General features: G+C 39.3%; 1 protein-coding gene across 1 annotated transcript in view; it reads left to right on the forward strand.

Annotated features, from left to right (window-relative positions):
- The window catches only part of bcl2l11 (BCL2 like 11), a 28,329-nt gene extending 4,695 nt beyond the window's left edge, over nucleotides 1-23,634 (forward strand). Inside the window, exons 3-4 of the mRNA XM_030442609.1 lie at nucleotides 4,680-4,801; nucleotides 18,699-23,634. Coding sequence (XP_030298469.1) covers nucleotides 4,680-4,801; nucleotides 18,699-18,863 — 287 coding nt within the window. The 3' untranslated portion in view covers nucleotides 18,864-23,634. The remainder of the gene's footprint in view (nucleotides 1-4,679; nucleotides 4,802-18,698) is intronic.
- The last annotated feature ends 1,883 nt before the right edge of the window (nucleotides 23,635-25,517 follow it).

The following is a 25,517-nucleotide window of genomic DNA, read 5'->3' on the forward strand; positions in this document are numbered from 1 at the left end:
AAGAAGGGTCTTGACTTCTGGCTGCACTAACCATGCCCAAGGCTCTGTGTGTGTGTATGTATGTTTGAGTATACCACCACAATATATGGGATGATGCAGTAACCAGTCAGGGAAACATTGCTGCCACACTCACAACACTGAACAATATGAAGTGAAATAAGTCCAACTTAATATGTAACAACAAAACAATATATAACAAAAATCTTGAAACTTTTGAAAATGTTGTATATCATATACATTTGAAGCTAAAACACTATTAATAGAGCTATAGAGTAGATAGAGTCCTCCATAGTATCATTGCACTTGGACAACATGGTTGGACTCATCATATGCTTCCTCATTCCACCTACATTACCCACAAAGCAACTCTGAGATGTTGGCATGTTATGCTAGTAACGGTCACAGCTAAGTTTGTTTCCAAGCAACAAGGTAGATAGGCAGTTTTAGCTGACAGCATCACAGCAAAAATAGTGTTTCTTGTTCTGTTGTTGTAAGTAATTAAACTAAACATGATCATAGCAGTGAACTGACATTCCTTACTCTGTAACTGACTTGCTTTCATCTATTAAAAATGTCAACTGACTTATCAACTAATGCATTTACGCTTTGATTGACAACTCGTTTCCATATCTACACTGCAACTGATACTTCTGTCTGTTTACTGGTCTTGGGGAGAACTACTGCATAGGTGAAACAAGTTGGATAAAGTCTTCTTTGGCTCCAGAGGGAGCAGTATGATATCTTATTAATAAACTCAAGTGATGTCACTTGAGTCAGCATTAGCTTGAAATGAAGACTTTAAGTTCGAAAATCAAGTTTCACTTAGATAGTAAGCAATGTCAGTCCACTCATTCACCTTCTTGAGTTTAGATAATTTCATGATATAGACAGGTTCCAAAGGTCAATATCATGCTAAAGTCAAATATTGTTTAATGACTGCACCATTATCTCAAAATGAAAAATGCAGTTGTCTTCATTTATATAATCCCTAATAGTTCAGTCTCACATGTTCGGTTTATTTGCCAACTTCGGAGTCTAAAATAGACTCTGAAGTTGTCATCGCCGCTTTTATAATTTTTTTTTCCCTGTTGTTTATTTAGATACAAAAACAGAACAAGACATGCTATGTTTGCTTTAACGCTGTTGGCTATTTGCCTATCTATCCTGTTGCTTGGAAACAAACTAAACTGTGCCGTAAGGCTGAGATTTGGCACAACGAAAACACCTAACAGAGTATATCCCCTTACAGTGGATGATAACCCCAGCAAACAAACTCCAGCCTTAACTCCACCAGTATATATCTGGATTTGTATTTTTTATTTTTTTTTTACAAAAATAGAGGTGTATTGTAAGTGAAAAGGTGTAATCTCCAGATGCTGGAATAAAACTTCTGTTTGCCTCAGTGTATTGTAACCTCTGGACGTATGAATCTGCTTTCTATAATAGATCTGATTAGCCTCACTGATTGCCTTTTGTCTCCTTATTCTCTTTGACTACAACCAGACAGATAAGATACCAGTCAAAACAGAGCAGCGTGCCTATGTATGTGTCATTCATTAAGTACACCAATCAAAACAGGCCTCAGTGTGTGTGTGTGTGTAGCAGTCAAAATAGGCCTGTTGGTCTTTTGTAAGCTGCAGACAGAAAACTCTTCACTTCTCATTCTGTCTGCTATGTCCATCAGATAGTACAGATAAACACATACTCATACAAAATATCACACATTGTCCTTGAGGCAAAAGAAAAGTCTCAGTTATCAAGAAGGCTGACTGATAGTGTGTTAGAGAGTGAGATAGAGCTCCGGAGCTTAAGGATCAGTTTATCATCTTCTTGTTGTTGCTCCCTGACAGCGTGATTAGAGCTATCCTATAACAACGCTTCCTCCTGCTGCGGCAGGAAGATCGCACCTGCAGTCGTGTTTCTTCAGGCTCAGCCAGAGTGGAACAGTCAACTTGTGTTTTGGTCTTAGCTTGATTTATACTCAAGCAGTTTAATTATCAACAACCCTGGGGCTGGTTGCACAATGATAGATTTTGCCAAAGGCATCAGTCTAACGCATAAACCTCTGACAGAAATCTAAATGAATATTCTGTACAAAGCTAAGTAGGAGTAATTCCTTATGTATTCTGGTTTAAACCAAGACTGTATCTGAAGATTTATGTCTTTTGGAACAAGTTAACAGTTAGACAGGACGTTGAAACAGTGTGATGGGTGCTACAGAGCTAAATAACATTAAAAACTAGAGCCAGAACAGTATATCTGACGAAATTAGCTCATTGCAGATAAAAAGATATGTTGGCCATTAACCATTCTACAATGAACTTTTAACCAATTGTCTCAACATAATATTGATGCCTCCACATGATCTACATAAACAAATGAAACCATCAGTGAGAAAATTAATAATACATATGTAGTTATTTATAATGCCTCCGACCAGGTTGGATATCTTGTGAAATCATAACAGTACTGGGTTGTATTGATAACTCTCGCTTTGTCAACAAAATAACTTATACCGCTGTTTATCACTTGAGATACTTTAATTTAAATTTAAGGATCTGTACCATGGCTGTACGTTTATGTTGTGTGTAAAAACAGTACTGGTTTGCCTATCGGGATACAAAATTACCTCAACGTCGGATGACTGACTTATATGAGCTCCTCTCGGTTCGTTTTAGCATGGAGATCTCTGTTCAGACTTAATTACTTAAGGAAATTAATACCTGCATTCATATCTATGAGACATTTTCAGTCATATTTGTTCCATTATTTGTTCTCCATTGTTCAAATGGTACCAACCAGCCTTCACATAGTTCCGAACATGGCTGAACAGTAATTAGACAATTGACTCTTGCACTCTGGGAGATGTGGTAGAGAAAGCACTACCTGAGACCTCCAACACAGTGTTTTGTGCAGTGATTAGTGCTGTCAATCCAATATTTCCCATCGTAAACGCGCAGTAAGCTGTGTTGGTCTCTTCAAAATCGGAGGATGTGAGAAATATTAAGTCTGGGTTTCATAACAGAGTTCATGAGTCATAAGTGGAGATCAGTAAGAGGTCAGAGCCTTTCATAGTCATACTGTAGTTCAGACTGAAAATATAACACATTAACCACGAAAATACAAATATGCATACACATACGCACACGTTCGCTCACCCGGTCAGCTGGCGGAGTGGTATTCTTCTCTGTCTTTGTTATGATGCCAGTGGGACACACACACATTTGATGATGTTATTTCACATGGAAATCCTCTTGATTTTGTGGTATGTACTCATCTATCTGCATAACAATAGTTTGTCAGAGTAAGCATAAAAGTATATGGATGCCTGTGTGTCTCTTGTTGTCTTTTTTTTTTACCTCACCTGCATGAATACTAATAATGAATAATGAATGCTAAGGCTTTTCATCTCATCTGTGTTTTTTAGCACAACATTGTGCGCATGCATCTATTATAACATCAAATAAACTCAACTGGGTCAAAACTAACAAAAGTGTGTGATGCTGTGAGACACCTACTCACCGAATCACACTCTGCTTGTCTGCTTTTGTTTTGTTTTGTCTGTTTGTTATTTGATTTCCTCAAACTGTTACTGCGGGAAGGATTTTGCTGGTGATCCGAACATGCAGTTTCGTAACTGTGACCATTAATGCTGCGTTCATGTCATTGATGTTATTGTGAAAGCTGGACATGCACATTACATGCATGTCCTCACTGTTTGTTATAAGAGTGGAAATCAAAGGATGAATCAAGTCGAGCTTGCAGGATCTTATTGGTCTTTAAACCCTATTTTTTTGTCATCTGTTGTTGTTATCTGAAAGTACTTGCATTCTAAATACTCCAAACTATGCTGATGTACTAAATTTAGTACTAGAACATAATACATTTTTTTATCTAAACTGCAGTTTCTTGTGACTCTGAACAGAAATTTTCAATCCTGCTGTTAGCTATTAGCGCCATAGCTTAGCCAAAATACACCACTGGACAGCTCACAGATCACTAACCCTCCCCCCTGTCGATTTCAACATGGATTTGGTGCTCACATTGTAGCATAATCAGGGAAAAATTGTGTGTGTGTGTGTGTGTGTGTGTTCTGTCACTAATACGTTTTCTGCGTCCTTTTGAATCTTAAGATGTTTATTTTTTGTATGTCTTGCTTCTAGGAGTGAAATTAGTTCAGACTATGGTAACATAATGGGAAGATGCCCTTTGTTGTACTTGGCGCTCAGTCTTGTTTCAGCAAGCATATGAGTCACCCATAGGGCACCTTAAACCCTAGACTATCTTCTCATACATGTTACCTGCATAACAGTGTTTCCTACACATATACTTTACTTTGGCATGTCCAAGTATATTTGACAACCCAATTTAGCAACCACTGCTATATACAGTGCTGTAAATAAATCCACAGAGGCATCTCTGGTTTCTATTAATGTTACCAGTAAAATTTCAAATATATTGGTACTGAAGTTTTACAATGTTTTCATGCTTAAACCCGCAACCATACATAAAGCTGCATACTTGTTAGACTACATTTTGTGCTTCACGTCAATTAAGCATCGTCACAAGATTATGACTTTAACATTTTGTCACAGTGGAGGAGCTTTTAAACCTTTTAATCATTGCAAAACTGTATTGTTATAGCAAATGTGGCATGTTTTTTATCCTCTCTGTTTCAGGACACTCTCCCAGCCCCTCTAGCACACGGCCACAAAACGCAGCAGGGGACATGCAAGCGGAGGCAATTGGACGAGAGCTCCGACGCATTGGAGACGACTTCAATAGACAGCTTCTTCTAAGGGTCAGTGATCACAGACACTATTTTTGCATGTGTATGTGTGTGGGAGAAGGGATCTGGTTATAGAGAGGAACTGCTAGCAACCCTATTTGTTCAGTAAAGTGTTGAATGCTCAGCAGCTGTGGTAGGTCGCCTGATTGGCTTTGAGAAGAAGACTGTGGTTAACTAACAGATGTAAATGACTATTGTAGAATTCAACATACTTTTGTGGACTTTTTTTTTTATTAGTGGGGTTAGTTATCTTAAGTTTTTGTGTTTTTTTAAGGTTTATGTAAACTTGTCCCATCCATGTGAACCTTGTGTTCATCGCTTTAAGATCCTATCCAATTAAAATGTCCATTAAAATGTTATTTCCACAGTTGATTAATAAATGTTTACCAGAAGAAATAATAAAAAACACAGTATCAAGTCAAAACAACAACTGTGTGAAAGTATAGCACAGTGTTGTTGAAAAGTTAGCAGCATGCTCAATAGATCAAGAAATAAGGCAGGGCGGTGTTGGGACAAACATGCCCCTAAAATGCCGCCGTGGGTGATCTGAGGGAGCCTGTGACCAGCTGGTTATTGCCACTATGCTCGGGGTGAGAAAATCGAAATTACTGTTGATCAGAAAATAACAAAGCAGACTGCCTGAAACTGCAGAAAATCCAAATGCCACAGTAACCGCTGCAGTTAAATAACCCCCCAAAAAACACAAGAAAACAGCCATATGACTCAAAAAAACATCAACAGTGGAGGAGCAGAAGATGGACTTGTTGGGGGGGGGGGGTGGGCGTCTCTCTTTGCAGCTCCCTTTTCCTCTGCAAGTTCCTCTGCAGTTTCCAGCAGTGGGAAAGAAACAAAAACAAAACTTAGTGGTACAACTTAGGATGTTTAAATGTGGTGAGACCCAGAGAAGCTCATTGACTGCTCACATTATAAAAGCAGAGCTTATTTGCTCAGCCTTAGTAGCACCAGTGAAGTGGATTATTTCTTGGCAGGCTGACTGATAGAGATGTTAGTGAATGTTGTTTATCCCAGGCAGATGAAAACAAGAAGCTATGAAGAAGTCTGCAGTGTAAACAAAACTTTACTAAAGGATGAACATTTTTACATCTGTCGTTAATAAAGATAATTAGTAAACGTTAGATGTAATTGTGTATAGATGGTACTACTGCAATAAGCGCATTGGCAGCTAAAAACACTTTTAAATGTAAGTATGGGGTTTCACGTCATTCGAATGACTAACGACACAATTACAACAAAAACTAAAACAAGGGACCCCAATACTGTGGTGATGCAAGGGTATGGTTGGGGTAAGATGATGAGGTATGAAGGATATTCTCCGTAGAGTGTCTCATTTAACAATGCTTCTTGGTTTAGGAAGGCCATACCTTCAAAGAATGTATCCCCCTTATTGAGACACAGCTACAGTAACATTTTAAACTCCAAGGTTGGAGTAAAGAAGCTGAGGAGAGATGGTTCATTTATGAGTCTCATATCATGGTTGTCAAATACCAACATCTTTGGTTTTTACTGTTGTTGTGGCGTGGACCTAGCCTTCAACCCAAAACATTGGTATGTGCTGACCTGTGAGAAACACCAAAAACATTCTCTATGCAGATTTGTATGATTTCTTGATGAATATTTTGAAAGATGGATAAGTAACCTGTGATTATGAAATGAAATTACAGTAACAGTAGCCTGACTATTTCCTCACAGAAGAGATAACCACATTGTTGCAGGGAATATAAACCCTCTGACTGGTGCAGTTTACCCATCGGTCAGTCAGTGTTTTAGAGTTGTAATAAGAGTTTATTTCCTCTTGGCTTCTGCTTCGTTGGCAACATTTCTGCATGTTGCATCATCAGGTTTATTTACTCCTCTATCAAAGAGCTGACTAGGAAGCCAGATAGGAAGAGGGAAGAAAAACAGAGCTGGTTTGAATTTACTTTAATCTCATCAGAGAAGAGGGATTAAAAAGTAAAAGTCGAGAACAGGCATGACAGGACTGTTACATCCCAGTGAAGAGCTTAAAAAGCTCCCTCAGTGTCCAAAGCTTAACAGCTATAAATCTTAAACTCTTCAGCCGAGCAGTCTGATTAGTCTGAAATGTTCCTCTCCCACTGTGTTTAACCTACTGGGTGCTAATGAGCATCAAACAGGAAGACAGTTAACCCTTTCTGCGCTCTTCTTTTTGCATCCCCCCAATTACGTATGCGTATGCATCCTAAAAGCTGTGAAACCCCTCAAGGGATGTTATTTGTGTGCACTCGTGGTTCCAGCAGTCATCACATTGCTCTCAAACCCATCATTAACAGAGCTGGGTTACTCATCCAATTTTCAGGTTTTGGTTTTAATCAATCTCTGCATTCATCTGGCTGCTGGATGATCAGATATACTGTCAACATTGTGCTTGAGGATTTAACCAAGTTATTCCCAGGAGTCTGGGAAAATCAAGAGTTTAACGGCTGACAGCAGTGCGCTGACGTCAGGAAGAACCAAATTCATTCCATAAATAAAAAATCCCACAAGCGGGGATGAAGTGAGTGCCAGGAGTCATGCAGTGCAAGGCTGGTTTGGCCTTCACAGCTGTGACTCAAGCAGCAGAGAAAAACAAAAGGGAGGTTTGAGAAATATGTTAGAACGTGATGAGTTGAGGCTGTGACTCAACACTTAATCACACGACCAGAAAGACAGAGTCTGTTTGTATGCGTCTTAGTGGCAAACCTTCTGTGAACCGGTATAGAACAGTCCAAGACTGTGTGTTTGTTCAAAAGAGGAACATGGAGGCTTGTTCCCTGTTCTCTTGCCAGGTGTTGGTGTTGCTGTGGACAAGTGCACACGCATGGTTACGCATGATTTTGTAACCACAGTAGCATAGGATGTTTTTCAGGTTTTCCAGATTTGAATCAGATACTTACTCATCATATCACAAAGAAAAAAGAAAAGATTATTGTTATCTTTTTTTTTAAACTTTCAGTTTGTCCTGCAGTTTGTCCTGCAAATCGCAAATAGGGAACACTTGGACAATCGGAAGCCAATCAGGGATTGCATCACTCTAATAGAAAACTTCTATGGGTGGGTTATGGTGCCTGTATGCAGTGCCAGGCCACCACAACTAACCATTCAGCTAAAACCACCATTACTAAGTAGGGTGGGGGGATATGGCCTTTAAATAATATCACAATATCTTTAGGTTTGTGAATATCCAAAATGTCAGTCTCATATCACAGTAACAATATAGTATTGATACCCTTATGTTAATTTCTTTAAACAGAAGTCTGGATATGAATGTAGAATCTGAAGGAAAGGGACAAGACTTCTGTTACAGAAGTGTTCTGGTTGCTGTCTGTAGTCCATATAAATTCATATAGTAATTCAATAGTACTGACAACTCTCATTTGAGTGGACTTTGGTTGCATGTGGGTAAACAGTCCATGTGGAGAAGCAAAAAGAAGAGGCACGCATTGGCCGAAATTCAATCTTGGAACCCATCGGCTATTGTCTGACAACAATTTGCCCTTTTATTAGTGTTTTCTATTTATCTGCTTTCATATGCAGATATCTGTTATGTCATACTGTATTGCTGGCAGCACTCTGAGCTTTTCTCACTAATGATTGTGTGAGAGATCATGTATGGTCTCTCATCTGAGACCACTTTGCCTTGAAAGGTGACCCTATGGGAAACCTTGATCAAACCCAGACACACTGAAGGGATTACATCTTCCAACTTGTATTGAAGAACTGAAAGATCTGAGTAGAACTTGGTGGAATTTCTCAACACTGTTGTGAACTTCAAACTGTCATCAAACAGGCCCAGCAGGATAGGTGAATCAATATGAAACATATCTGGCTCTGGGCTAGACAGAGATGACCTTAGTGTGATGTGGGCACCTAGTCTGGCTGCAAACTAATTTTTCGATACAACAAAGATTAGAGCAGACTTGTATTTCAATTTTGTATACATGAATTGGCATGAAATTTGGTAAAAACATTCATGGTCCTCAGAGGATGATTTCTCCTGACTTTTCCTCTAGCGCTTCCACGAGATTAAAATTTGTCAGTTTAAGTTAACTACAGGGTTCGTACGGTCATGAAAAACCTGGAAAAGTTTTGGAAATTGAAAATGCATTTTCTAGGTCCTTGAAAAGTTAACGAAAAATAGCATTTCCTGTAAAGTTTTGGATAGGTCATGGAAACTTTGCGTGGATAATATTCAGGATGCGTAAAACATAAATAAAATGATGTAATGTGCGATTAAAACGGGCACGGGTCAGGTATTAGTAAACCGGCTGCCACTGTCAACGTATTTTGTGCCTCTGATTCATGTCTTCATGTCACTCCGCAAGTAGTCCATTTATTTGTCACGACGGAACTTCATTGAAAGCAGAGCTCCACCAAAGAGCCTGCAATCGTTGCGGAAGGTTATCTGATGTGTCAAACACTAGGGACAGTGTTTCCCCTATATGCATTCTACTGCGGGATTTTCAGCACTGCCGCAAAAAAATAAAAAAAGACATGAATTTTGTAGGTGTAATATCACGGGCGAATGGCGAATTTAAGTTGTACACAGTGAAAGCACTACACTCTAAGTTATCTTGAAATCAATTATTATTGTCATTACTGCTATTTGTATAATTTTTACAAGTCACCATTTAAGTTGAGTGACTGAAATCCTCGTCATCCTATTCAAAGGCTGCAACAGGCGACTCATCGAACCGGGGTGAAGTTGGTTTCAGGTTGGGTATTCAGTGGATATTCACTCGGGTCCAGCCGCGACTTTACTGAGGTTCACACAGTGTCAGCAGCAGGAGGACGGTTAGCTCACAGAGCCTCGCGCTGACTCACTGGAGACTGATCTAGGGACCTTCATTAAATTACTTAGCATAAATATATTAATACAAAATTATTGTTTTTTCAATATCTTCCATGTCATGTGACCCAGTGACTCCAGCAGCAAATTGTATTAGTAAACTGGACCAATAAGACACAGCTCTTTCTATTGTACTTTAGTGCTTCCTCTATTTCATATGAATATTAATATGCAGAAATGGTGAAAAAGTTTTCTAATGCTCAAGAGGTTCACATATTTTCGAGCAGCAATGTCAACTTCTACACTATTTTGTCTCATGTCTTAGATTCTGATTCTGAAATTCTGAAAAAGATTTTTTTTTTCAAAAATCTCACCAGTAGTCACCATTTAAAGGGTTATTTTTCTAGATTTTCTTCTGGGGGGGCATGCACCCGGACCCCCCTAGTGTTGCTAGGTTACCGACTCAGACCACCGCTACTACAAAAAATCTTGGGGAAACACTGTACTAAGAATTTAGGATGTGTGGGGCGAAATATTCCTTTCTTAGCTGAAGCCAACAATGGAACAAAATAAATGTAAAGAGAGACATAGTGGAGCCGTATATTTTCCTGTTTTTTTGTCCTTTGCCAATCACACCTAGGATCAAGTTGTGTCTGTGGTTTGATTTAGAGGCACTGACTTTTGGTCTTGGAAATTCAATGAAAGGTTATGGAGAAGTCATTGAAAAGTCATGGAAAACTATTTTAAAAAAAGTGTACGAACCCTGTAACTATCTTGATAATTATTGGGTGAATTGCATAAAATTTGGTAAAGACATTCACGGTCCTCAGAGGATAAATCCCTTTGACTTTTCCTCTAGCATTGCCTTAAGGTTGACATTTGTGGGTATTTGTAAAATGTCTAGAAGACAATTGGATGGATTGCTGTAACATTTTATATTTGTGCTCCCCACAGGAAGAATTGTAATAACGTTACTTTTCCCTTAGCTTGCATTCTAGTGTAGTGCCAACATCTGGTCAGATGTTCTTATCAGATACTTGATGCAAAAATAATGACATTCCTGCTTTCACATTTTGATTTACCTGTTACAGAAGGGAAGCGTGAGAATCATCTGCATAAAAAGAAATGTAGGCAAGTTCTCAACAACTTGATGGACATATTTTCCATCATCATATAAGCTCAGCAAGACAGATAAGAAAAATGTAAAACCGAATTAATAACTTTTTGGTTAAAGTGATAAAGTTCCAACATTTCAATTTATCATCACATTACTGTTAAATACTGAACTGCCAGCATGTTTCCACTGTTGACAGAAGAGCTCTGTTCAGTTTCATTGCCTGAAGGCGTTGACCAAGAGGCTGAGCCGCATCACTCCTGGCTGTACAGGCTTTAAAATGAGTCACATCATCTGATAATTCACTCGCACACAAACATGCAGGTGTTTTCTTTCCGCACTGTCTGATAAGTTTCCATTCCTTAAAAATACTTTTACATAAAAACCATATTGAGGTTACTGAGTATTTGCCAGGAAAGCATGCATAGGGCTGTGTAATCACCAATATAATGACCAGTAATTGTTTGTGTTTCGATAGTCTTCTTCCTGTCTCTCGCTGGCTCGCTCTCGTTTGTCCTCATATAATCCAGCCTCTCTCACCCAACCAACCCCCCAACCCCCCCGCACAAACTCATCCAGTTAAACATTTACACAATGTGTGCGTGATTATGTGTGCCAGTTAAACATTTACACAATGTGTGCGTTTGTTTTCAAACATCTGTAAACGTGCTCAGTTCGGTGTCTGGTGTGTGTGTGTGTATGTGAGTGTGGTGTGTCAGTCTAGGGTCCGTGACAGTGTAGATTCATTACGGCTCAGCCCTGTGGTTAAAAAACTCTCAGGGAGCAAAGCACAAGGTCTAATTATCCTGCCAAAACACACACACACACACACACACACACACACACACACACACACACACACACACACACACACACACACTCAAACAAACTCCAGCACACACTCTGTCATCTTTCAGTAAGAGGTAAAACCCTTTGTCCTGAAGACAGAAATAACTCAGAGGAACATTGTGGACCAGCCGGGTGTCACTGACTGGCTGCTTGTGTTTTTGTTTATGTGTGTCCAAGTGTGCATGAAAGACAAAGAGCGGGAGAAAGACAGTATTTTTAACCCTTATTTATCCATTAAGAGTGCTTAGCTGTTTCTCTCAGTGCAATGCAGGACTAAACACTGATTTATTGAAGCCCTATTTATAGTCTGATAGCTGTTCAGTGCTTGTCTTAAATTGTGTTTCTGACCTTTTCATATTGCACAAATTCCAACATAGCCTTTCGGGGGGGGGGAATGGACATACTGTAACAGCTGTTGCACACAGAACAGAGAAAAGCTTGCCGGGATATTTTTGCACTTACGTCTTCACACATCGGGGGGGGGGGGGGGCTAAAGAGATAAGTTATAATAGAGGTGGTGTGATGAAGGTCGTCAGTCAGATTACAAAACCACAACGTCACGAATGCTCCTTCTGTCTGCGGGCGATGATGTGTTGTGTGGGTTTGTATGTAAAGGATGATGTACAGACCGATGTTTACATGTACAAAATGTAAGAGAAACTGCAAACTTCTGTGATTAAACTTGTTATGCACGCTCCTACAACAAGAAATCCCCTGGAAAAAAAATAAATAAAAAAAATTTAAGAGGTAAAACCTTCAAATTATAGTGTTCGGGGAGGTTTGCAAAGTGGCACTTAGAGGCAGAGAGAGGTAAGAGTGAGAAGGATAGTGAAACAATATAACAGCTTACATTGTAAGTGTGTCTGTGTGTGTGTGTGTGTTCTTGTAAGTGTAGCCTTGTTTAGAGAGCTATTTTGAGATGCAGCATAGTAAGTTGTGGTGACCAAACAAAATCACATGAGCTTTTTGGAACGGACTGACTCAATGTTTCCACTGTGAAAAGACAGAGTCAAGAAGAGGAGCAAGATGAGATGTTTAAAAGTCGATAGTTTCTAAACACAAAGAAAAAAATATCAGAAGAAGGAGGGCCAGAGTCATGTAACTGGTATGACACTGCACACTTCCAACAAGGCCCCATGGTCCTTAACAAGAATTTAAGCTCATCAGATCCAAGAGCCAGATTAAATTGTGCTCACTCATAGTTACAAGCCCCCTGATTGTTTTTCACTGCAATCCATGCATTCATTCTGGATCCACACCAAAAGTTAATGTTATCTATTCTGAGCCGACACTCATCCCCCCCATCCAAAATGTGTGGAAATCCATTCTGTAGGTTTTGTGTAATCCTGTAACAAACAGGGTGAAAACAAAATCTCATAAAAATGAACCTGCAGACACTTTAAACCTGAGACAGGTCATTCATAACATTGAACACCAAGTCTTCTTGTCTTTTTTTATGTTAACTTTTTGACTTAAAACATGATTTACTACTTTAAGACATGGATGCAAATCTCAGACGTTGACGCCTCCTAACAATATTTGACCTGCTTTATATTATGTCAATTGAACTAAATAGTACTGAACTAGTGACCTTCCTATTACTGTACGACTCGCTGTACCTACTGAGTCACAGCAGCCCATAACAATGTGGAAAAGGTATTTTAAAAGATAAAACATTGGATATTAGAAACGCTTTTAAACCAAGCTCAATCTGGACTAATTTTGATAAACATGCCATCATAATCAGCATCTTGTTTGTTTGATTGGCTGAATGACGGTGTGGTTGTTTCATTGTTGCATTGATTTACTCTCTGACTGGTGGATTTTCTGGTTGACTGATTATCTAGTAAGCTGATTGGCCATCTGCCTGCATGGTTTTTCTCTTGTGCTGTGGATGTACTGCACATGGTGGTGCCTTTGTGTGCATGCGTGCGTGCACACGCGCCAGTTGAACTCGTTGTTAGAAGCTGGCAGATTTGCAGTGACAGCGTGAAAACAATTTGTGGCAACAGGTTTTCTGCGATGAATGATGGAAGGGGTTATTTGAGGTAAGAGTTTAAATGAGGTGACTATTAGAGGATTACCCATGTGTGTCTGTGTGCGTGTGTGTGTATTTCCTTTTCTGTAATCCTGGTAACGTTGAATATGAAGAGTGTTGGTTAGTGAAACTGGTTTTGGCTTCAGGTCTGACTCTCAGATGGAGTTTTCCAGCTGAGAAGCACATCTGCGTCTGATTGCAGTGGAAATCAAACTCCCTGTTCTTGACTGTGAAATACAACTACTCACCCAACTATCGGACCGGCCTTATTGTCTGCAAACAGTGTTAAAGATGAAGTAGTTTTGCATAGTCCTGAACACCCCCTCACACACACACACAAACACACACACACACACACACACACACCAAGCTCTGATCTCTCCTTCAACAAACGATTAAGGTACATAACACCCTCTCTTTAACTGGATAGTAAGCCACTCTGTTTTCATACCGCACACACAGTTTTGAGAGTGATCAACTGATCGATCGATCTTCTCATTGATCACTCAGCAAGAAAGCAAATAAGTGTGTTTAAAGAACTCTAACTCTCCTTTAAATTATTTGAAGTAACCCCGAGCATGCACCTTCTGTTATCAGACAGCCATCTGATGATGATTAATCTAAGTGAATCCAGGTGTAAATGCAACCAGGTGCACTGAAGTAGTCATTAACCATTCCAGAGATGATTTGATACACATTGTGTACAGATGTTGGTCAGATGTCAGTGCCTGAGTTGTGTTTAACCACATAAATGAAGACTCGGCTCCTCCCAGGTTCATCACATCCTCCTGTTATGTTGTCATTCCGAGGTTTTTCTGCACTTTCATGAGCTGTAAAATATAATAAGTGCCTACCACGATTACACAACTGGATATACAATAAAGTGGAAGGATTTTGGGAAGGAGGTTAAAACTGACATGTATGAAATGAATCGCTCTTTCCTTGTTTTTCTTGAGTATAAGGTATGTATACATAGATAGATCAACAAATCGAAAATATTCTAGTGAAACAAGCTTTCAGTAAATTTGCTCTTTGTCTTGAGATTCATAAATCTTCCAACGTGGTCTCTTCCCTCACTTTGCAAACTGTTGACCATCTTGATAGTTAAATCATGGCGCGGTTCGTGAGGTGAGGAAAGATCTCCGAAACTCTGCCAACTAAAAAAAACCACAAAGCTTGTGTCTGACTTCCAGAGCAGTTTTGAGGGGAGAATAGTCTCTAATGTGCAACATGAAAAAATGCTGCTGCAAGCAAATGAATATCAATAACACTTACTGTAAAGTTTTTCACAACATAAATGTATAATTACATAAAGGCAAGAAATGGTATAATAAATCAGAGAACGAAGATCGCAGTCTTTACTGCTTTTACACTAATTGCCCTTCAAAATCCATCTTAACTTTCTATCTTTAACAGAGACAGAACTTTAATCTGTGATGGCAAACGACAAACTTTGGAGCTCCAAATGAAAGTAGAGGCTGAACTAAATGGTGTTCACTTAAGTTTCTGCACCCACACACATCTTGATTTATGATAATAGTAGAAGTTTCGGTTGTGGAGATGAAACCAAATCCCCCAAAAAATCAATGTTTGGAGAGAGTTCGCTCTTCACTTCACTGCCAAACACAACAGTTCCTTGATGACATTTGGGGAGCTCCTGGCTGAGTTTAGCGGCAGTCAAATGGCTCTGACACCTCTGAGTCTACTTCCTACACTGGTGTCTCCTCAACGATTTACACTCAGGCAGTCAGTTTTTCTTCTTTAATGGTGGATTTAATTTAAACTCCCACAATTTAAAACAGTTAACAGCCACACCAACGTCTCTGTGAGGAGATGTTAGGTATAACAGTAACAATGCTGACATCCTGAGCTTTCACAGGTACAATGGTCACCATGTTAACCATTTTCGGTTTAGCGTTTTTATGTGCTTTCATTTACAAATCAGCACTAAATTTTCATCATTAACCATAGTATTGGACAGATTAAAATGTTGACCAGATGATGGCTATTATGAGTTTGTACAATACCTGAGAAACATGAATGTCAGTACCAAATTTAATGACACTTGGTGGCAGTAATGTGGCATATTTGACTCCAGCCTGTCAATAAAATAAACAAGAAGAAAACCATACTAGTTGGTAGCTAACATAGCTAGCCAAGGCATGCTAGTTACCAGCCAATGAAAGCCAATGGCAATCTGAGCCAGTACTTGATCCAGTGGGTTGCTAGGTTAGACACATGACACCAGGTCCTCATTTCCCACAACCGGCCTCTCAGTTACCTGTACCAGCTTATCACTGGCCAGATCAGCTTTCTTGATGATGCACATCCGGAAGACATATTGGGTCTTGTGGTCTGTTTTCGTGGGTGTCTCTTCTGCAATGGATTTCTTTGTCTATTAATCTCCATGATTCTATGAGGCTTGTCAAACTGGTTCTATACAGGAACCCCAAGGTCAAGCCTGGTTCAAATCAGTATTCTAGCAGCTCAGAAGCAGAATTTGAAACATGAATCATAGGGTTAACTTCTCTTCCTCTCACCTGTTTCCTCCTCTGGCATTATGGGTTTCTGTGATTTTTGGCTCACTTTTCGAATCAAACCACACAGCTTTGATATTCCTCTCTTGCTCTCGTCCATAAAGATCCTGTTTTTCAGAGAACAGTCTCGCCCCAGGGCCAAGGGCTTATTTTGTGCCAGTCTATGTCTGGATGGTATTGTACAGTACATCCGGTCAGGCTGTATTTAAATTCTTGTGCCAAAACAGGACATCTATCTTCCAGCGGAAAAACTGATTCTTGATTCTGCTCTTGTAAATTCCGTAGTTATTCTTGTAAACACCTCAGTTAGAGTGTAAGGTTTCTTCTCTAGACCTTTATTTACTACAGCAATAGTAGCTGAGGATATGTTTTTTTAAGCATAACTTTGCTTTACATTCAAACATTCAAAGATTTCCTACATGAGAGCTGCATAGTACAACCACAGCCTTCTACCAATGGCCACTAGAAACTGTTTTCTGTTTTTCTGGAGGTCTCCATCCACTTTTACTCCCTTACTCAGCCACAGGAACCATGTAGTGTCTGGAGAGGTTTCTTCTCTGACCCAAGTTCCCTGGTCTGCATCCAGCCAAGGGGAAATATCCTTTCTCTTATATTCATCTGGCTGATCTGTTATTGGTGTAAAGTTGCCGCTGCTGGATCATTGGCCGGAGGCCAATGCACAGGGCTTTTGATTGCAGGAATAGAGAGCAGAAAAGAAAAGAAACACCTGTTTCTCTTAACTGCCTGCCAAGTGTGTCAGAATGGATGCAGAAGTCTTCTAGAATCAAGAGACAGAAAAGACAGTTGAGGCTACAATTTAAAGAAACAATTAGGGTCCTAATTGAAACTACAGATGATCTCACTTATTGATTTAGTCCTCCTATTGTAGGTGATGTAATGTTCAGTAGAATAAATGCCTGAGGACTGGACAATCCAGCCAGACTCAGCATGACCTGATTCAACTTTCTGCATACTCAGCTCTTGTTGCCTGTTGGTACTGGTGGTGTTTAACCGTAATGAAGAGTATACTACAGTTGTATATCTATTGTATGTCTTTTATGGCTTTGGATGGTGAGTTTTAAAGTCTGATAATTACCCTGATGAAGTCATCATCTTGAGTCAGTCTTATGACTAATTGGAAATGCAGGATCCATTGTTTGTGAAAGTAGTAAGAGTATATATCAAGATATCTTGGCCTCAGTTGCTTTTGACATACAGCACTGAATGAGAACCTTAAAAAACGTATGCATTTGTGTGAGCTTTCTTAGAAAAGGTTGCTAAATTTGTAAGACCAGTAGCCATCAGACAAATTTAAACATAAACACATATTGCTCATATGCATTCATACACACAATGATGTAAAGAAATCACACCTGGAGACAGCCAGAGTAAAGAGTTGTGTAGCAGGATATAGAGAACTGTACTTACCTGCTTCCTGTGGATGTAAACACACAGTATGTGTGTCTCTCTCTTTGATTTTAAATCATCAAGGGACTGCAGGGTGTTTAACTTAACAGTTGATGTATATATTCTCACAGCACACTCGAAAATGAGAGTGATATGAGAGCATGAGATGCAAAAGCCGATGAAAATGCATCATCTGGACATGAATAACTTCAAGAACAGGACATTGGTTTTAAATAAAACTACAATAAAGTTATTTTCGGTACAATTTAGTAAAAAATTTGGTAAACCGGATTGGGAACTACAAACAGGCTTTTGATAAAAAGCTAAAATAATGATAATAAAAAAACAACAACAACAACATATAATCCCAAAATCCAGGAAGTGTGATATGACAAAACACAAAGTAGAAAACATGAAAGCTAAAACAAAGTATCAAACAAGAGGAGGTAGAGTGGTAGAGGAGTCCAGATGGTGTTAGCAACATGTCAGCTATTTGGCATCATTTTATTCTGGATAACCCCACTAGTAAAACAACGACATGTCTAGTGTGCAAGGCTGTGATTTTGAGGGATGGCACGAGTGTTGCCAATTTCTACACCAGCAACCTTATAAAGCACTTGAAGACACATCACACAAAATAGCATGACAAAAGTGCTCTACCCAAACTTTATGAGACAGTGAGGGAGCGCATTTCATTTAGGCTGAAAGACCTGTGTCTTTGCTGAGTCTGCACACTGGGTGGACACAGTATTGCCGTCAACATTTGCCTTTCAAAGTGCGGTGCTGCAAGCAAACGAGTTCCGTGAGTAAGTCATAAGGGAATTATTTATTCCAAGGTTTATTTAAGTTGCTTTTGCTACAGTTTTAAATGGTTCTATCAGTCTCTGTGAGGTTTTACCGGCGCCAGGCTATACAATAATGATAGCAATCATAGCACATCCATATAGGGTTTCTAGCATATATAGCTGTTAACACGCATTGGTATCGGGTCAGTACTTAGTATCGACCGATACCCACAGCCCAGGTATCGAAATCGGTATTGGAAAGGAAAAAATTGTATCAGAACATCTCTAATTTTGATGCAGCCACGCTGTATATTTGTAACATATTTCTCATTAAAACTGAAACATATCTTCGTCTCTCCCTCCTCTCTGTTCCAGGGGGTGGCAGGCGGACAAAGGCGGATTGTGATCAATCCGAACCAGCTGCCGCACATCCACCAGGAGCCCGCCATGCTGCTCTGCGTGGGCCTCCTGCTCCTCCTGATCGGACGGATAATCTACTTGCAAGGCAGCACAGACAGCCAGGACCACTCTCAGGTTTAGTCTTTGGAGAAACCCAGCAGACGTAGCATTTTTCTTTGATAATGTTTTGGATCTATCAAACCTTGAATCTCCTTTTTGTGTATGAGGACCTAATTTTTACTCTACTTCCTCTCTTCCACCTATTGAGGAAGGAGACTTTTGACTCTGGAGATGATTTGTTAACACCTTTAAGGAACTCTAAAATGTTAGAATTTTTGTTTTTTCACCTCTGTTTTTCTTTCACGGTCTCTGATCCTTTACAATACCACCAAAGAGCCGGGATTTTGCACTCCTTTCCAGCCCAGAGGCACTCATATCATCTAAATCTGCCTCCGTGGAAAATTACGCCTGTGGAAATTCAAAAGTGCCTTGTACAGTTTTCTGTTTACTTTTTTAGCCTCTTTTAAGTTTGTTTTTTTTGTACAGAGATTACAAGTTATTTGGTTGATCAACTCTGCAGACCCAGGGTTGTTAAAACATGTGGGTCCAGTTCACAACATTTTCCCCAATCCTTTTTCTCCTGAAGGTTTCAGGCAGGGAACATTTATCTTGCACTCCTGTCAGGTCCTGATCAAGCGTGCAATAGACTCGTGACCTGTGTGGGAACCAACCGGCCAAATTGTTCATTTTTATCCATCATTTTAATCACACGACAGTCTTTAACTACTGTACCGTTTCATGTTTTGTTACATGAATTACATGTATCTGAGTTGTAATTCAATAAGAGCCAACTGTATGCCAGCGTTTTTATCTGCAGAAATGAATTGTGTTGAGTGTTAAATGATGTAGGTATCCACATGAAAGATAATCGAATGCCATGCTGTTTTTTTCAGACTGCCACAATTTAAGACCTGTTTGGACAGGATTAATACTCCAAGGAGAGCTTTCCTTTCTACATAGTATTTGGGAATGTAAATAATTCCTAGGAGAAATTAATCCTGTCTGAATGCAGTTTATTAATGTGTTTGTATACATTGAAGATAAAGTGTCCATTTTGTTTTGTGTGTCATATTTCAATACCTTGGTAAATTTTTAAACCCTGTGATCCGGATTGTTGTCCCCTTAAAAGTACCCATTCTGCCGTTTAGATAAATAATAAGAACACGTTTCTTTCCACTAGTTTTAAAAATCTATGTTTGTTGGAAAATTGCAAAACTATTGTCTCATCTATGTATTTCATGACTACTATACCACTTATTAAACAGCAATTGATACACAAATACAAAGACATTATTTTTAATGTGTAAACCGAACCTGCCCGGACAGATTTGACCCTTTGTATTGATAAAAAAACCAAAACAAAACTGATAACTGATACCAACCTTCCTCTGTACAGAAAAACTAGCGTGCTTCTGTAACAACTCCAGCCAAAGTGAAAAAAAATCAAAGAGCAAAAGCATTAATGGGTTTCATTTCTGTTCTTGTTGTGGTTTTATTCAACATTAAACAAAACTCATAAACAACATAAAACAAAAGATTTTGCACATTGAAAAGGAAAAGCAGGAGCAGGTTACCTCACTTATCCATACGGTAATTAGAATTGAGTACTTGTTACTAAGCTGTCAGTTTGCAGTGTAAAAGTCAAAGATGCAAGACAATGAACAAAATCAATCATGTAAGTCACTGAAACCATTATAATGTGTCCTCTAGTTGTCTTATGAACTCGTTATCTAGGTGTTGCATTTACCAACCTTACTCTGATATAAAGCAGTTTGATCTAACAGGACCGTCTTCCACTGCTCTTTGTTTCAGTGTCTGGATTCAACATCAGCAGCTAGACTGAATGTAGCTGGCAAGTATTGTTTTGTTGACAAGGTCGTGTTATCCGTTTATTAGTGCAGTGATTCAGACCGGGCCAAGTCTCCTCGTGCCTGCCAGGTCATTAAACACTCTCAGAGAGAGGTTTCTGGACTACAACCAAACACTGAATCATGCAGAGTAAAAGAGGGTTTTGTCACTGACTGTTTAGCTCACAGCGGTGAGTCAAACAATGGTGAGATTAGATACATTTATACTTTGAACTGTTAAGATGCATTAAAACATATAAGTTCTCATGTAGAACAGCCCTGGCCTGTTCATTTCTGGGAGATGACAAACTTAACCAGAAAAGTATGTTTGCTAAACAGAACTGTTAATTCTCATTTAAGTCAATTTTGTAGAACACTTACGATAAAGCTTAAATTTTTTTTAGCGGCAGAATCTGTCAATTTTTGGTTTAGGTACCTAGGAAAGACTTCAAGGATAGAGAATAACTAGTTGGTTTGGCAAATGTACATCTGGTTAACCACCTTGCCTGGGTTAGAGGGTGAGGTACTGTCCACTTCCCTGAGCTTTCTATGGAAGCATCCTGGTTTCCAAAGCAATGGATTTTGCCATAGCCCAGACTGGGTTTTGATATACCGTGTCCAGCCCAACACAACATCAAACATTATGTCTTAAAAAGCAGTGTGAATGTTGACCGCAAAAGATTTGTGCAAAGTTTTTGTTTTCTGGCTTGTTTTGTGTGGTACAAGTGAAATTCTAACACATTCTCTGCCATGCTGTACGTTGATCTTCAATCTGCACCAATTGATCATAAAATCACATCAGATTCAATGAGTGTGTGCTACAGCCAGGCTGGAATGGTAATGGGAATGTCATTTGTTTTTCTTTAAAATACTTGTCACCATCATTAAGAGTCAGAAAAGTACTATGAAACAGTTTGTTGAAGACCTGAGAAGTAATTTTCATGAATCCCCCATAGTGCAATGGAAGTTTTCTGTTTCAAATGAAAGTCTCTGTTAGCAGCATTGAACATACTGTGTTGTTGTGAGTGTTACATGTGTTGAATTTTATCTTCTTAAACAAATACATTTCATAACTGTTGAATGTTGCTCCCTGTAAGGTTATTCAAACGACAACAGCAAATCAGAGCAGCAGCAACAGAAGTTTGTTGAAACGCGATCGATAACCAAATTCATCTGAGTACGTGTGTGAGCTCGGCTTGAATGTTTGCACAGTTGTGTCAACAGGAATGCATCGCAGACCAAGTGTGTACCTGGCTTTCATCATTCCTGAACACTTATTGCAGCTCCTCTTTCATCTGTGTAATCACATGTTTTAATAGCATTGAATTAACTCTTCAGCCTGACAGTTTCATTTTCACCCTTCCTCCAATGAGATGATGGATTACTGTCTATTCAGTAACTGAAGCTTGTTGACATTTGTTACATTTGTTATCGCACGCTTAATATAAAAGGTAATGACATAGATGATTCATTTCAGTGCGTAGAGCCAACAGAAGAACCATCTTTTGTACAGATGTATCCTTAAAATCCTATGTTGAGGACAGATATCATAAAGTTACTGGCTGTAAACAGTGGACCAGACATATTAGTCGACAACAGCACCCGTAGGTAAAGCCAGAACTCCTTGAATCTGATTGGCCCCCAATACTCGTAAAGTGATAGGTTGCTTATTGGTAACAAAGAGATACAACAAAACCACAAAGAGATACAACAAAACCACAAAGAGATGCAAAACGACCATAAAAAGGTACACACTGACTATGAAGACACACGAACAACTACAGAGGGACTTGACGCGAACAACAAAGTGATGCAAAATGATTACGAAGACTCAAAACAACCACAAATGGCCGTAAAAAGCTAAAAAAAAGAGATACGAAAAAGAGATTCTCCTATGTGGACGGTGTTGGGGACCTTTTTACATAACTGTCCAGGTGCCCGTTGTCTCATAATCTGTCCATGAGCGTTGGCTATTCAGAGTTACAAGCAGCAGACATTTATTGATAGTACTACAATGTTTTAAAGTTGTTTATTTGGCATTCATTAATAACACTGAAAAAATAATGGACCTATTATGCTGAACAGTTTATTATTTCCAGAAACTCAAGCTTAACACATTAGGTCTTAACACATTTTTTACACATTTTACAAATCCCCTCTTTAACACCATCACCGCCCGTTATAAGGTTTTAAACCCTGCCCCTACTAAAACAGTAAAACTTAAGTCAGATATGAAAACGTTGTGTCATTTTGTCCACATTTAGTTTTTATCGCTCTACTTTCCGTCTCTAGTTCCGCCCCGTGCTGATCCTTTCCTGACAAAAAATTGACATAAAAGTCTCAGACGCGTCTTTCTGCGCGGCAGACTCGTTCGCTTTGCTTTTCCAACGCTGCGACATTGAGAGCGCTGTGACTGCATGTTGATTTCTGATATTGTGCCGTGTGAAACCTTAGACCTCATTTAGAAGTACTGTATTACAGCTGGAGTGTGAGAGGAGAGCATGGCAGGGAGGAAACCGAGAGATGAATTACAGTGTTCTGAAACTGATATGGAAACCTGCTAATGTGTAGATTCACCGCCTGTCATTTGTAGGTGTCACAGTACAGAAACGGTTGCGTGACATTCAGGGTTTTACTGCTGGAGCCGCTGTATTTGAGCTCTTTGGATTCGTGCAACAGGGGAGTCATTCGACGTCCGTGACCTGTTAACAGGAGAGTTAACAATTATATCTTTTCATTGGCAATGTTAAAAAAGACAAATCTCAGAGGGGACAGAGACACTGGTGTGTTGTGCTTTGCTGCGAAATGCTGTACAGAATTTGCAACTGTTGGAGCCAATAACAGAACCAAACTGAATGACTCCAAATGACCCAGTACAACTGTAGCAACGTGTTTTGTTTATACTGTTATTGTACACTGAAAATATTGTAATTATGCTGTTTTTAATTGCTTTAGAAATGCTTCAAATTGTTGTAAATAAAGATTTTGCATCTTTTTACATAAAAGTGCCTCAGTTATTTTTGTCCACAGAAATATTGTTGTTAAACTTTATTTTAGTGGCTCTATTTTATGCTCTTCTACTCCTTTTTTACGTCACTACATTTATCTGACAACTGTAGTTAGTTACTTTGCTGTCAATTCAGTTGAAAAGAACAATTATCCCAAAAATGTAGCAAAAACTCTGAAAGGGGCCAGTCTGCCTGGTGGTTAGTTTTACATTTTGAGTACATAAGAGAGTAAGAGTTGAGTTAAAGGGTAACTCCACCAATTTTACACTTCAGGGAGGTTAACAGATCTTGATCCTGTGACGTCTATCAGTTGCATTGTGGGTAATGTAGGCAGCATATTTTGAAGCAGCATGCTAGCTTAACATTGCAGTCCTGTAACACCATTGGAATCATGATAAAAACAAAAACAAACGATCAAAATCAATGCTTTTATTCTACATATTCTTCTTCTTTTTCAAAACCTGTTACCTATATGAGGAGTTGACCGATATGTTTTTGTCAGGGCTGATACTAGTTTCTTGTTACTTTGCAAATTTAGATTCTTCAGTATTGATTTGCTGTTACTTGTGACATGTAACCATTCAGACAGTACTGTGGCCTTGTCCTGTTTGTACTTTCAAACATCTGCTGTGTTTTACTGTTTCGTCGTGTTTACTTTCAGCTGTTTTAGGACTCATGTTTACTGTTTAGTCACTTAGAGTGAATCAAACGTGTTCGCAACTGAATTAGCCGAGCTGCTTTGTTAGCGGTGATTCTTTGATAGTACTACACGGATTGAGACAAGTGAGTCATTGGTTTAAGACACACCTTCAAGCGGACAGCCCAGTTGTGGTTGAAATGCAAAATCCCGGCAGCACCGAGTCAAACCGAGTAGAGCCAGGCCGGCATATGTAATGCAAAAATGGTGAAAGTGACATCACTAGAGGGAATTTATCAGATTACGTGCAGCTTCTTCAGGAGCCACAAAGGGCTTTATGCTGCTTTTTCACATATGCAGTAGTACACCCCAAAACCTGTAAACACACTTTAATGTGTGAAATTAGTGGAGTTGCCCTTTAATTGACACTGACAAAACAAGTTAGATAAACTCAAAACAACAAGTTGAATCAACAAACTTATTTTCAACTAGTTTTAAAAAAAAAAGTGGAAATTCTAACATAAATGAGTAAAACATGTATATTTGTGTTCAGTTAATGAGATATAAGAGTAGCTGATTAGTTTTTTAATCTCATAGTGGTGCATCATCAGCCTTGTAGGTCACTTCAGGTCATATGACTGTGAGGGCATTAAAGTTTAGGTGAAATGAGGACAGATTTTTTTATTTGACTATCGACTGAGCCTGACTCTCTTGTTCTTTTTTTTCTCCTTCTGCTTGTCTTCTGTGTGTGTGTGTGTGTGTGTGTGTGTGTGCGTGTGTGTGTGTGTGTGCGCGCGCGTGCGTGCGTGCATTCACGTGCGTGCATGCTCATCTGCAGGACATGGAAAGTACGGTGCCTTCCACAACTTGGCGCAAACACATGCGCAGATAATTATATGTCTTCCACACACAGACTGACACACACACACACACACACACACAGACTGACACACACACACACAAAACTCATTAACACATATACACATGGTCACGCGCATAAATGGCACCGGCGTGCGCGTGCACACACACACACGCGCGCACGCACACACATTGACACACGTGTTTATGAGTCAGAGCAGCAGTCCGGCAGGGTGGATTCCTCCCATCTGCAGAGAAAGAGGGAAGTAACTGTTTTAACCCTTTGTGGTTTCAAGGTGAGAGCGAAGAAATACTCTAAATTTACTTTCATTCAGTACATTTGTTTTTGAGTCCTTCAGAAATGATTATTATGTTCACCAGCGTA

Source organism: Sparus aurata, chromosome 15, assembly GCF_900880675.1.
Source record: "Sparus aurata chromosome 15, fSpaAur1.1, whole genome shotgun sequence".
Taxonomy (NCBI): Eukaryota; Metazoa; Chordata; class Actinopteri; order Spariformes; family Sparidae; genus Sparus; species Sparus aurata.